The 13664-nt window shown below is 44.5% G+C and overlaps 1 protein-coding gene across 1 annotated transcript; it reads left to right on the top strand.

Moving 5' to 3' along the window:
- The first annotated feature begins 1475 nt into the window (after positions 1-1475).
- On the top strand, positions 1476-7472 carry LOC119378064 (uncharacterized). Its single transcript, XM_037647309.1, has 8 exons — positions 1476-1588; positions 1668-1718; positions 2509-2580; positions 2697-2750; positions 3083-3157; positions 4548-4757; positions 6389-6547; positions 7260-7472. The coding sequence occupies exons 2-6, from the start codon at positions 1700-1702 to the stop codon at positions 4745-4747; spliced, it is 420 nt and encodes a 139-aa protein (XP_037503237.1). The 5' UTR covers positions 1476-1588; positions 1668-1699; the 3' UTR covers positions 4748-4757; positions 6389-6547; positions 7260-7472.
- The last annotated feature ends 6192 nt before the right edge of the window (positions 7473-13664 follow it).

Genomic DNA, 13664 nt, shown 5'->3' with positions numbered 1-13664 from the left:
CTTGAAAAGTACAGTCATAGATATTAGAGACACGAAGCAGTTACGCCTAACTGAAACACATTCTTGCGGTTTTTTTTTTGTTTTTTTTTTTGACAGTACGCTTAATTTCGGTATGATTGCGCTTTGAACGCTAAAGCATGGGGCCCGAACACTCGTCTGCAACAGCGGAATCACCGAATTCAAGATTATGCTCACGTGTTACGGCCTGCGGAAGCACCATGTAATTCCCTGTTCACGTTTAATTTGTCCACGACTGTAATTACGGTAACGGCTAAGACCAAATGACGCAGCCATCGGCGTAGCTACAGTTGTAGCTTATGAAACGCGATTGCAACGTGAAAGACCCTTTCTTTTTAATTATTTCAAGGGCACACAGGCTGGTCGTTGTCGGTGTGGCAATGATAGCTGGAAAAAGGCACGCTTGCTTCAAGCATGCCAACGAACGGGAAAACAACTTTCGCAAGTACACGCACAGCGTCCTTTCCTAAAGCGCCTCGGGCGGGCAGTCATTATATATATATATATATATATATATATATATAGATAGATAGATAGATAGATAGATAGATAGATAGATAGATAGATAGATAGATAGATAGATTACAGCAGCAAGTACGTATGTAGCTACTTATGTACCTACCCAGACAACACGAAAAGTCCTAAGGATGCCCCAAACAAGTACCTAAGTCCCACATCCAAAAAAGGAAGTCATATGGGTGTCCCGTAGACTTCAGCGAACGGATGCCCATTAAACATCCCAGAAGAGGACATGAATGGGTGGATGCTTGCATGCCTCATATCAACCACGCGTTTTTAATCTACTTACTCATATTAGCACACATATATGCATGTTGTCTTCATGAATTAATAACGTACATTTCCAGCGATCATTCTTTAAAATCGCACCAATACATATATATGGAACTTGCGCAACCCTTCACAAATAATTAACATGTATTAATTAAACAGGCGAGAACACACAACGGCTATTCTTTGTTGAAGTTTTGCATACTAATTATTCTTTCGTGCAGGCCTTAATTAATTAAAGCACGTCCGCCTTGAGCAATGACATATATTGCGTGATGGGCTGGTGTGCTGCGCGTTGCTCGTTTATTCGGAACCACATTTATGCATGCGATCAACCTTGCTCACTAAACTGTTTTAAGGCACTTTGCTCAGATGGTACACGAAAAATTCCAATATAGTTAAACATTAATGGGGATTGAAACCGTCCCATGTAAAACTAACCTTCCTGTGTGCTCCGTTCGAGAAGCGGCGATAAGTTTCGGTTTCAGTTCTTTGAGTGTATCGTTTTACATGTACACTGCTCTTAAGTGGGCAGGCGAAAAATTATGAAAACAAAATATTTGTAATTCGTATTTGAAGTGCGCTGTAGTTTCTTAACTTTTTCTTTTATTTTATGCTCATTATATGTACGACAGCATTTCGACAACGCGGCTGTGGCTGCAGTCTGTTTCTATAGTTCCGCATTTGAAGCGTGTTCTCTGCGTGCGCTGCGTGCGGTTACAACAGTTACAATTCGTGCGCACTCTGAAATTTGGGTTCGCGGAGCTGGTTGTAATCGAAGGTAAGTGTTGTTTTCCTACTGTTTTTTGATCTGTCAAGCGTGAAGATACACGTGTGTTGGCCTTGTTTTTTATCTTTAGAGCTTGCATACGCTTGGCGGGAAGCACGCGCCATGGAAAGCGAATACGAGAGTAAGTTATCGTTGCATTTATCATTATTCCACGTTTGTTGTGTTCATATGCCTTTGTAATGTGCAGTGCGATGCTATACTTTAGACGTCAACCGCTTAAACAGCACGACACAAGTGAGTTTACCGGTTACCACGTGGTTTACTCCGAGATCGACCAAGTAATCTAAAAACGTTGAGATCGACTGCTGATCAGTCACGCCGTGCAGGCCGATGTGCGCGCAATATTTGTAGCTGCTGGCGAATGTACTAACGCGGAGGAGAATCTTTCACGTGTCGCTTTTACCTCCAATCAGCCAGAAGTTCCCGAACCACCTCTGAACCGTTCGCTCGGCCAAGTTGCGAGTGCCGGCATTTATGGCGGCATGCTGGAATCTTGCGACTAGGAGCACCATACTGGTGACAACATGCACAGCGTTCCCGTGGAATCCGATAACGTGCCCGACGGGTGCCACAGATACCTTACACAGCAGGACACTGCAACGGATTCTAACTCAAGTATATTGAAAGAACTGGATATTGCATCGTTGAGAGAAGACCTGTGACAATGGAGCTTAGAGTCAAGTGTGACTCACGATGCCGTCACAAATCTGTTAAAGGTTCTTCGCTCGTATTCTTGCATGTGTGAGCTACCAAGTAGCGCCAGGGCGCTTTTGTCCACACCAAGAGTGGCAAATGTCACACTACTGCTGGATTCTGGACATTATTGTCATTTTGGTTTGCGTGAAGGGCTTCAATCTGCTCTCAGACATGTTTACCGTGTGCCCAATGCCTGTGGTCTGTTTTATGTTCAGGCTCATCGCACATACCAGTATCCACAACTCTTGCTGCGGCTGCAAGGCCAAACATGGAACCACGCATGCTTGGTATGTCATTCTGCAGTTTCACATAGCAATGTTTTATCTTGCTGCGGTTGGGTGTTTGCTTTTGCTTTTGCATTGTGCGGCAAGGTGGAGTGCAAACTATGGTTTCTATGTTTTAGGTGCTTTGCACATATTGGAAGCTGCCAACTCTTTTACGGAACTGCAATTCCATGGTATGTCATTTATGCGGTATACATCATTATGTTGATGTCATGCAATGTTTCCAGTTTTTACCTTGTTTTGTTGTATAGCCATTGTGCTATGGCCAAATGCCTGTGGCTCTTGCTGCGGCTGCATGGCCACACATGGAACCGAGCATGCTTGGTATGTCATTCTGATGTCTTATAGCATGTTGCTGTAGTTTATTTACATTTACTCGTTAAATTGAGAATTCTTTGCCCACTTCAGGTGTTTTGAGCCTGCCTGTCTGTCTCTTATCTATTTTATCTCTGTCTGCCTGTCTGTGTAACTCTAGATGTTAACTTGTGGTGTCAATTATGTTCAGATTCACCACCATACAGTCCAGGACCCGCATATGTGACCGGGGCTACAAGGTCACAAACAGACCCACAAGTGCTCGGTATGTCATTAACCTTCTTTATTCTTTAATGGATACAGTCCATACTGTTCAGTGTCCTTGGGTCCTATTAATACTAAGGGAAAAATTGCAGTCTTGTTTATGTGTTTTCTTGCTTCATGTTTACTTGAGGCAAATGTTTCCTTTGTACTGTAGATGTACTATTCACATATGTGATAATGCATGCCCAGAAGAGTGAAATTAATTCCATGAGTATTGTTCTTTATTGTAACGTGTTGGAAACGGAAGGTGATATTCTTAGCACTAAATCAGCTTAGTTTTTTAGTTGGGTTGCTGGCTTCATGATGGAAAAAATTATGGCAGAACCCATCTTACAAGGACTGTCACCAGTAATACGATTTGTGTTCAGGCAGTGTAACAGCCTGCTGTATTGCTCCACCTTCATCTCTTGAGCTCGTGTATCTGGGCAGTGTCCTATTTTCTTCATATATGCTATGTATCAGCATAAATAGAAACACAAACTGCATAGCTTCTGCACAGTGTGCCTCACCTTGCTGTGGTTTTATGGTAATAGTATTAGTGTGAGCATTCATTACCCTCTCCTATTACGCAGCCACGTAGCACAAATGAAAAAAAAATTGTATGTTGCTGCTGGCATAACATAGTTTCCCATTGTCGTTGTGACACAGTGGCACACTACCATGAGTCATGTTGAAGAGACAGGGCGTGCAAATATGAACACAAGAGGGAACTCAAGACACCACAAACGCCTTGACATCTTGGCTTCTCTCTTGTGTCCGTGTTCTCACGCCCTGTCTCTTTAATATGAGTACCTACAAACTAGCTCAGCTTTCAGTCATTCTAACCATAAGTCAGAGGCGCAGTTTATCCCTTCGTTCTTCTTTAGGGGGGGGGGGAGCATGCTTCATCATTTGAGCAACGATGGTTGCTAGTGTGCAAGCGGTGACTTATAAAACATTTGTGCTCGTGGTGCTGCTGCAGCATCGATCAAATCGTAGATCCTCACTTACACTGTTATCACCAAGCCAGTGTCGCAAAAACTGCAAAGAAGGCTGTACGTAGATTTCAGTGCATGTTAAAGAACTCCAGGTAGTCAAAATTTTTGGCTACGATAATCATGTCGTGGTTTGGAACATAAAACCCTAACAATTCTTATTGCAAAGAAGACTCATGCTTTGCTGTTAGCGCTCCTACGAGTAACTCTCAGCAATGTTCATGACCGTTTTTTTTCCATGTGTTGCCATATAATTCACTGAAAAGTTTTAAAGCTATAGGTTGACCTATAGCTACCTGGAAAAGCAAAGCACTGAACATTACATAACCCATTCGAATCATTGCGGTAGTTTTTCATCTTAGACATAGTGCTGAACTGAAAACTTTCATAACACTGATGCCATCACTTCTTTTTCAGCCTTCATGGAAAGGATACTACAAGTGTTAAATAGCATAAAGCACACCCAGCAAGCCCATTTGCAATATTTCAACGAGCTGCTAAGTAATGCCGACAGTGCAGCTCCGCACCCTCATGGCCTCCCAGACCTGCCTTTCTCGAATGTGGCGGATGTTCTCGCGTATGAGGAGAACCTCGAGACAGACAGACAGCCAAGCTGATGATCAAATGGTAATTTCTCTGTTTCATTGCCTAAGCTCAGTATAATGTTGCCTGTCTTGTAACTACAGCATGTTGGAGTGACTAGGCATTTATAAATGCATGTGAATATTACTTATGACAGTCTGATTAATGACGTACTGTTGAATTTTTACATAGCTAGCTGCGTATGACAGTTCTAAAGAATTTAAAGGAGTGGTGACACAAAAATTCGGACACAATTTGACTGTTGAATCACACTAATGGGTGCATATAGGTGCCATCTGTGCAGTATCAGCCACAAATACAGCCTAAAAGGTATTTTAATTGAGTTTTGAAGTTCGTGAAAGTGCCGGATCGGAAATAGAAGCAAAAGACGATGAGGTCACCGAGTGGATACCACGTACGTCACGAGTTCTGGCCGGGTTACCGGAGGCGTGTACGAGACAGACAACGCTGGTAGCGACACCTGATGATGCATATCCTTACCAGAGACCTACAATATAACATCGCAGCGACTTACCCGCTTACTGATTCTGTGTAAAGCATTTGCAGTGAGATAATAAGCAACTCACAGTATTCTCATTGCTTTTTTTCCGGACAAGAACTATAACGCGACGGAAAAGAAATCGAAAAAAAGTTATTGTAGTTGGACAAAACGCCACAAGATGTCGCTACGGGCTCCGCAGTTGTACGCAGTTGCTGCTACTGCTGCAGCCGTCAACAGCTCCGGTAACCAGGTACCCGCAAACGATAGGAAGTCTACAGACGAACTAAAGCTCTCTGCTGCCGGGATCATATTGCGTAGTGGACAAATAACTGCTTCGACCCTCCGACGTGGTTACGTGGGATTGGTATGCCTTGAGAACGCGGCGTTGCCCGATATAAATACGAGTCAGTAAAGCGTGCATCACGTCATTTGCATGTTACGCATAAACACTGTTACAGAGTGCCAATGTTGTGATTTCAATGCTTCCTTCGTCACTTCTCATATCCTGCTATTTTACGAATGATCGGAGCGAAAATGTTTCAGCACGTCTAATGCTGCGGCTACTCCAAGCCTGGCGGAAAACGTCGCCTCAGTTGGACAACGACTACAAGAACAAAATCGCAGCTACCGGCGAGATTCGCAAAGTGAATCGAGCTTTTCTTACTGATTTTTACACTCCTGCCAGCTCTTTCGTCCATCGCCGCACTAGATAAGCAACGTAGTTTGACAATCGAGGAAACAAGCACTCGCAACGCTCAACACCTGCTCAACACAGCAAACGAAACAGCAGCACTGACAACATAGCAGAAGCTGGCCAGTGACGTCACTGATTCTTGCGGTCTTGTTTACCAAGTAGACCATCTACGTCACGGGGCTACCGAGTGCTCTTCGAAATCGAAACTGCCTCCGGTCGTAACATACGAGCATATAATTAAACATTCGTTTCGCGCTGGGGCAAATGAGTTTCGTTGCCGCTATTATCGAGTCAGTAGCCATTGATTAAGAGCAAAAAACAGAGGTTCACAAATTTTCTGTCACCACTCCTTTAAGTAAAGCTAGAAGCAAGCTTGTATTTCTTTATCACCTCAAGATTACTTATGTTGCAAAACATTCAAATTAAACTGGATCCCAATGTATCTTTCTGGCTGTATATCTTCTTGTTTCTTTTTAACAGAAAAAGTACATGGCTGTACAAGAGGGAGATTCGACGAAACAGAGAAGAACACGTGTACTGCAGTCCCTCCTCAGCTGGAATTCTGCAGTGGGCTTCAGTTGGTTTGGCACAAAGGGAAAAAAAGAATCTGTGAACTGCTCCTCTGCAAGCTGATGTGCGGTGAGTCAGGTGTAGCAAGCTTGATATAACTTGGTTTTTTGTGAAATCTTATGTCAAGCAGTATACTCAATATAGCTAGGTTGTCTATTTATACTTTGGTGCAATTAGTCCTGGTATTTACTTTCAGTTTTTAAGTGTGTAGTACTTTCGGGGCCCGGGCTGCCGTATGCTGTCATCGCTTAGCATAATGCAGGCAAAACCACGTATAACATAGCCATCTGTAGCGTAATGAGCGCGTGCTCGCACCAAGGAGGTCTTCTTCTTGTTCTTCGAGCGGCTTGATGATGATATTAAGTGTGGAGCACATTTGGGGCCCGGGCTGTCATATGCTGCCATTGCTTGGCATTACGCAGGCAGAACCATGTAAAAAAATAGAAAAAAGAGGAGGCAAGTGAGAAATAGAGAGAAAGAACAGGAAAAGGTAGAAAGAAGATTAGAAATAGAAAGAAATAGATAAAGAGAGAGGAAGGAATAAATGAAAATAAAAAGAGAAGAAAAGACAGCAAGACGGAAAAGGAGGAAAAAAAAAGAGAGGCGGAAACAAAGAAAAAACCAAAGAGAAACAAATAAGGCTGCCCAGCTCCGCACTTCCTACAGGCTTGGCACCACACATGCGAAACTGCCTTAATTTCTAGAAGAGTGCCATACTGGCCCAAGTTTTGTGTGGTGTGCAAAACTTACAGGAACGATAACTTTGCTTCTATGCATGCAGGCGTGTTGACTAATGACATCCAAAACCCGAATGCGAGCCTGAAGGATGTGGAGAAGGCTGCGATGACCTGGTTCCGTCATACTGCTGAGCGGCTTGCCGCGCAACAAAAATAGTTTCTTTCTTTGTTTGTTCAACTAATAAGATAATCCTGAAGGTCAGTTATTTGCTGCAAATTCTCTGCATTGTGTGTATTAAAATTTGTGTTTTTCTTCACCACTGTTTCATTCCTTCTTTGTTGTTTCTTGTTTATGTACGCCATATTCAGTGCCATCATTTTTCTGGTGCATTGTTTCCTGTGCTGAACTGAACTTTTTGTTTCCTAAAACTTAATTTTCTTACTTGCACGCTGCTTGTAGATTTAAGAGCAAAGAGTAATTAACTGCACCAATAGTCTAATGCTAAAATCAGGTCCACTACATAGTACATTGTTCAAAAAGTGCCCTTGCAGTAATCGCAAAAGCATCCGAACAAGCAAATACAACCCTGAATTCTGCACTAGTAGATGAGAATTAAGCAAGTTGAGTGTGCTAGTAAAGATATTGTGTTTCAGGAAATCAAAATTTCACTTAGGCTAAGGGAACAACAGAGAAAGAAAATGATTACTTTAAGCTTTGTATTAACAGTTCCAGTGAGGAGAATGTTTCCTTATTATATATATATGCGTGCCCTTTATGCATGGCAAATGTGCAGTAAAATAAAGAATTCAAACTTCTATTTCCATGAACTCTATATTGTCTAAGTTACAGTGTCACATTAAACTAGTGTCATACATTTACAACAGATCCAGAAATACTACGAGTATTTTAAAAATTCATTTTTCTGTCTGAACACGCCTAACTTTAGCCATCTTCAGAAAAGTATGAGATGTGTTGCACTTGTCCTACCGTTTTTTCTGTAGTCATCTCTGTTCTAGAACTGTTACAGGATCATGGAATTCAGAGCTTTTATCATTGGCTCCTTTACCTGTGCTTGAAAGCGTCTTCAAGCTGTTCTTTAATTCAGGCTTGAAATTGAAACCCATAGGGCAAGATACCTTGTTCTTCTATTTTACATTGGGAACTTCTACATGCAAAGTGCTCTGTAGGCAGATGTGTGGGGTTCTGTCCTTGCAGTAGTGTTTGCAGTGTTTTCAAGATTTGGAAAATAAGCAAAGAAGAAAGCAACAGAACCGCTCAACATATTATAGGCCTACAGTCACATGAAAAAGCAGGAGTGAATTGCATTGCTGCAAGAGTACGTGCAGGGGTTTTAAAAACATTGAAAGAAATGTAAGACTTAAAAAAAACAGTTATTTCTATTACTAGCATGTGCCCTTTAAATGCTGCATGTACTGATAATGGAATGTGCAACAGCCAAAACTAATCCCAATATAATCCCGAGATGTCCTATGGGGAGGAAGTCCTATGGATCCCGTTTTTTGTCTCATTTTGGAGGCTTCCGGGAGGTTTCCGGCAATTATTTGGGACATCCTTAGAACTTCCCACACATCCTACGCAGCGCATCCTAGGTGTATCCAAAGGACGCCACTGCGTTGTCTGGGTAGTGGCGGAACTTTGATCGTGTAACCTTTTTTTTTCTGCAAGCAGCCGATGGGAGCTCACACATATCTCGCTTAAAGAGACGACGAAGGGTGCTGAAAACGTTGAAAGTGTGTACAACTGCATTAGATGGCAGCTCCGGAAAGCGCTTGGCTGTAGCTACTTCGTACAGTGTTTGACGGCAGCACGTAATTTGAAATCTACGTTTCACTGAAAATAAATGCAGTTTGTGCAAATGTGCTCTTAAAAATTTATTTTGCGACAGGTGCCAAAGGTTGTATGGAGGGGGGGGGGGGGGGCGTCAGGCTACAGTGGTCAGGCTATGGTACAACCTCCCCCCCCTCCCCCTTTCCCCCAACTATCAAGCGAACTACCAAGCGGGACTCTTATGGACACGCCTACGGAAACGTGATTCTATTATATTTAGTGGGCGTTTTTAAAACGTGCGCAAAGCAAAACGAAACACTCGTGCACATATATGCTACAGTTTCTTACAACTAAATTAGCAATATCATGGAGAAGAAAATATTTGCGTGAACTGGGGACGCCGCTGACTGGTTATACACTATATGGGCAACCGACGTTAGTCTAACAGCCAGTTCCCGCTTGTCATATCCTTATCCACTTTGCCCTTATAGATAATAAGGTTAACTCTGTATCACATCACTAAATCGGAAGAGTACTGTGCTCCATGCAACCGGTCAGGTGTGCCTCGCTCGAGCTTTGGATGGTGGTGCCACCAAGTGGAGCATTTGCGAAGTCTCGCGAACAGGCGTTTCCACGCGGATAATTCGAAGAAGTCAAATATTTCAACTTTGAACAAGTAGCTACAAACTGCTCTGCGCTGTCTAGTAGCCTGGAGGGTACATGCTGCATGAAATGCACTTCTTATAAGTGGATGCGCAGTCTCCACTCTCTTTCACTTTGTAGGGCAGCGAGTGATCTTTTATAGAATAAAAGGTGGTAGCCGACGGATGGAAGCCCACAATGTTGAATGAACAGGAATAGGTGCCTCAGACAGACTGGCCGACGTTTGTCATGACGTCAACAACTGAGCCGCTTTAAAATTAATACGCCGACGATGACAATAAGGCGCCTTTGACAAAGATAATTCCCCCGATCGAAACGTCGGCTAGCCTGTCTGAGGTATACTTATTCCTGCTCATTTAGAATACAGATGGTAATACACTGAGCTACATATTTATGAAATTGAGCTAAAGAAACACGAAAACTTAGCTAAGGGCACCACGTGACCTACATGTTGCGGCAAAGCCTGTACGTAAATGTAATTTTTTTTGTTTTCTTTCGTTTTTTCGCGTTATATCTGTCGTCTACCTTTAACACCGGTGATACCTTCTAGGTCAATATAGTGTGATTTGGTTCATGATACTCCCATGGTTGATGCAGTATAGTGTGCTTTTTCTTTTCTGTATTATTATAGGGACTGAAGTCCTGTCGATGTGTTTTCCCAACTTCCAATATTTAGTGAAGCGGGTGGCGATCGCCTTTCTGGGCGCGCCCTTTTGCGTGGTGCACGTTTCCTTGAAGTGGCGATGCGCGAATGAACAGGGCGGAGAGTGACGACGCTCGTGGCGACGCCGTATGCAGAAGGCTGTCCGCGCGAGCCCTTTGCCGCTATCTGTACTCAGGGGGGCGACGGATAGTGCCCCCATCCAAGGAGCCCATCCGACTCGCGCTGTCAAGGTCATCTATTGTTGGAGACGGCCCGAGAGGCCGCTACGCTTTCTGCACTATTCGCGGACAGCGTAGTACACAGTGGCCTCCTTTCCAGCTACGCGAGGAGAAAAGCCGACAAACGAGTCCTGTCCGCGGCCGCCGCTTCTTGGGCAACCGTACGCATCTGCGCGCGCTGACGAAGAAAAGAAAGGGGACGGGGAAGACGAAACCGTGTTTACGCGTTTCTGCTTTGCAATGTACGAGGGAGAGGAAGTGAAAACACTGAAGACGACGCACTGGAATGCACATCATTCCGGTCCCGTTACTTTTCACTGCCTAGAAGTAACCGATGATGATAATGAAACATTTGTTAGGGCGATGTCCGGCGTTCACAACACGAACGCCCCCAGAGCACGGCCGCTGGATAGCGGCCGTGCCCAGAGTTAGCTCACATATGACGTCATCATGTGACGTCATCGCATCAAATTGTCGCTTCGTGAAAGGTAGACCGATCCCCGAGGTAGTGCCACACGACTTGAGGTGTTGTAAGATTCAATAGAGAACCGGAGGGGGGGGGGGGGGTGCAATGCAGTTTACTTAGAACGTCAAAGTAATTTAATGAGTGCTTCGTCGTGACACCATGGGCCTCCTTTCTCCTTTCGCCTGTGCACTCCTTAGCGTTGCCCAAAGGGACTGTGACTTTTGATCATCCCCAAGCGGTTCATTGTCATAACACTCTGACGTCAGGACCGGGAGGTGAATTCGTTACATTGCGAGTGGACACTTCTGAGACGCTGCGAGCCACGCGCTGAAAGGCAGGTCGCCATTCACGCGCGAGAATTTTTTTAAGCTCCGCGATTTCTCAAAATGTTCTGCCCAGACAAGAAATATCGGCAATTAAGAAAGACTGCAGTAAGCACGCACACACACACGCACACACACGTATCCCAGAAACCACATTTTATAGCCACTTGTTCAAAAGTCACATTTGCCAATATTTGCTGTTTTATGTTGAGGGACTGCAAAATCAATGGAACTTATTTTATATCCATTAATAAAGTTGTTCTAAGTAATTATAAAATGTATGCAAGTGTATAAATATTCATTTATATATATTAAGTGGGCTCAAATGGGGTCATCGTAGAAACACCGGAAGTCGTATTGTCCGCCTTGATTTTCATGCCATAACAAAGGCGTGTGCTTAAAAATACGTTACGTTACAATGTGCGGAGAAAATTTTCATTGTCACATAAAATTCCTTCGAAATAAAAAAAAAAAGGAATAGTTGGAGCCTTCCTCCAACTATCCATTTATTTCCCACCAGATGAATAAATCACTCACTTGCTAAAGACTGAAGGAGTATATAGCACAACTCCAAGACTGTTCTTTTCTACCCCATCTCTCTCTCTTCGTCATTTCATGAGCTCCCGGTTGCCGCTGGTACGCCGCGGTACGCCGTCCGCCGTGATGGTATAGTAGTTAAGGTCGCGGGTTTGATCCAGGCTGCGAGGCGCGACGGTTGCATTTCGATGGTAGCGAAATGCTTGAGGCCCATGTACTGCGATGTCAGTACATGTTAAAGAACGTCAGATGGTCGAAATTTCCGGAGCCCTCTACTACGGCATGCCTCATAATCATGTGGTATTGGCGTGCAAAACCCGAGCAATTATTATTAAGTGTTGTACGTCGGTTTGGTTGAGAGTATTAATCAAGCTTGCTTACTTTAAATGGAAGCTGAACGAAAGCTTATTTAAAAAAAATTACTTTGGAGCGCGTAATCACAGTTTGATACCAGCTGAATTAAAAAAGAAAGAAACATAGCTGATCCCTCCGTCATGTGAATCGGTATAACGCGAAGGAGAGAAAGGAAAGGCAGGGATGTTTAGAAGGACTAGTTGCTACCCTACAGTGGGGGAAGGGATGGGAGAGTTTTAAAGACTACAGAAAGAGAGAGAGAAGGAACCCAGGTACCCACAAAGTCACACACTTCACAGTCAAGGTATAACACGAAAGTGAAACGCGCCTTCACAGAGGTAGCTGAGCCTTTATTTTGCATTTTTTCGCCGCAACGGCGAAGCAATGCATGCGATAGCAACAAATTGGAATGTCACGGAAAGAACGGCAAGCTGCTCTAAACTTGTGCAAAAAACATACACTCGTCAAGGTTTAAATAAAAACAAACAAGGCATTGACGTTTCGTACGGGTCCAGTTAAGTTTGGTTTGGTACCGACAGCCCCTCGATGATCCGAGTGCACGCTGACAACGCGAAGGAAGAGCCAGAGTCTATAGCGGCTGCACAGAGATATTCCCCTGCGGAAATTAGTATTCGCGTGTTTCTCCAATGCATGCCATCGCCTGTGGGCCCACCCGAACACAACTTCTCTATTTCAAGTCGACTCTTTAGGACTGCAATCTTAAGTTTTAACTTGTTGACACAACCCCTCTCATTGACGCCAACACCAAGATCCGAGCTAATATCAACGCCTTCCATGTTGTCAAGCTCCCAGAGAGTGCCGGAACGTAAATTCACTCACATCAACCATCACGAGAGAGCTCGAAACGAATCTCACCAAAGTGATGCCTTCCGCCGGCTGCTCCTGTCGCTGCTTGGCCGGACGCCCTCGGAAATCTCGGTTCCGCGAGTGTCCACACTTGCGATGGCGCGGAAGGTCGATGTGGTGACGAAATAAAATAACGGATTAAAAAAAAAAGACACACCACACTATTGTCGCACCACAACAATGTTCCGCTGGCTTCTGCGCTGCACGCCGTCGGATAGCTCCCGACGCCAAGCCACTTCCCTGTTGCCATTGTCGTCCTGGCGAGGCCTCCCTCACCGAAGCGCTGATCCTTTGACGCTCGGCACCTGCCGCTTGCAGATGCCTCCTTTCCGTGCTCCCTCAATACGCTGCACGCCCGACACTCTCGCCGTAGACTTCTTCAGGCTCGCCCCGAGTGTTCCAACCTCTTCCAACGGGTCTCGGAAGCCAGCCACTTTCCGCGCCTCTTTTCGATGGCGCCCAAACGTCTTCGAAGTCAGCCAAGTCGCGGTGATGACGTGACAGCTCACCTCCACCAAGGCTCCGGCGTCTTCCTCGCTGTGGACTCCGTCGATCCTGTCGACTGCGCCAGTTAAGTTTGAGCTTGGTATCGACAGCCCCTCGATGATCCGAGTGCACGCTGGCAACG

The sequence above is a fragment of the Rhipicephalus sanguineus genome, unplaced genomic scaffold (assembly GCF_013339695.2).
Source record: "Rhipicephalus sanguineus isolate Rsan-2018 unplaced genomic scaffold, BIME_Rsan_1.4 Seq669, whole genome shotgun sequence".
Lineage (NCBI taxonomy): Eukaryota > Metazoa > Arthropoda > Arachnida > Ixodida > Ixodidae > Rhipicephalus > Rhipicephalus sanguineus.
Note: the sequence above shows the minus strand (reverse complement) of the source record. Positions and strands in the feature narration are given on the sequence as shown.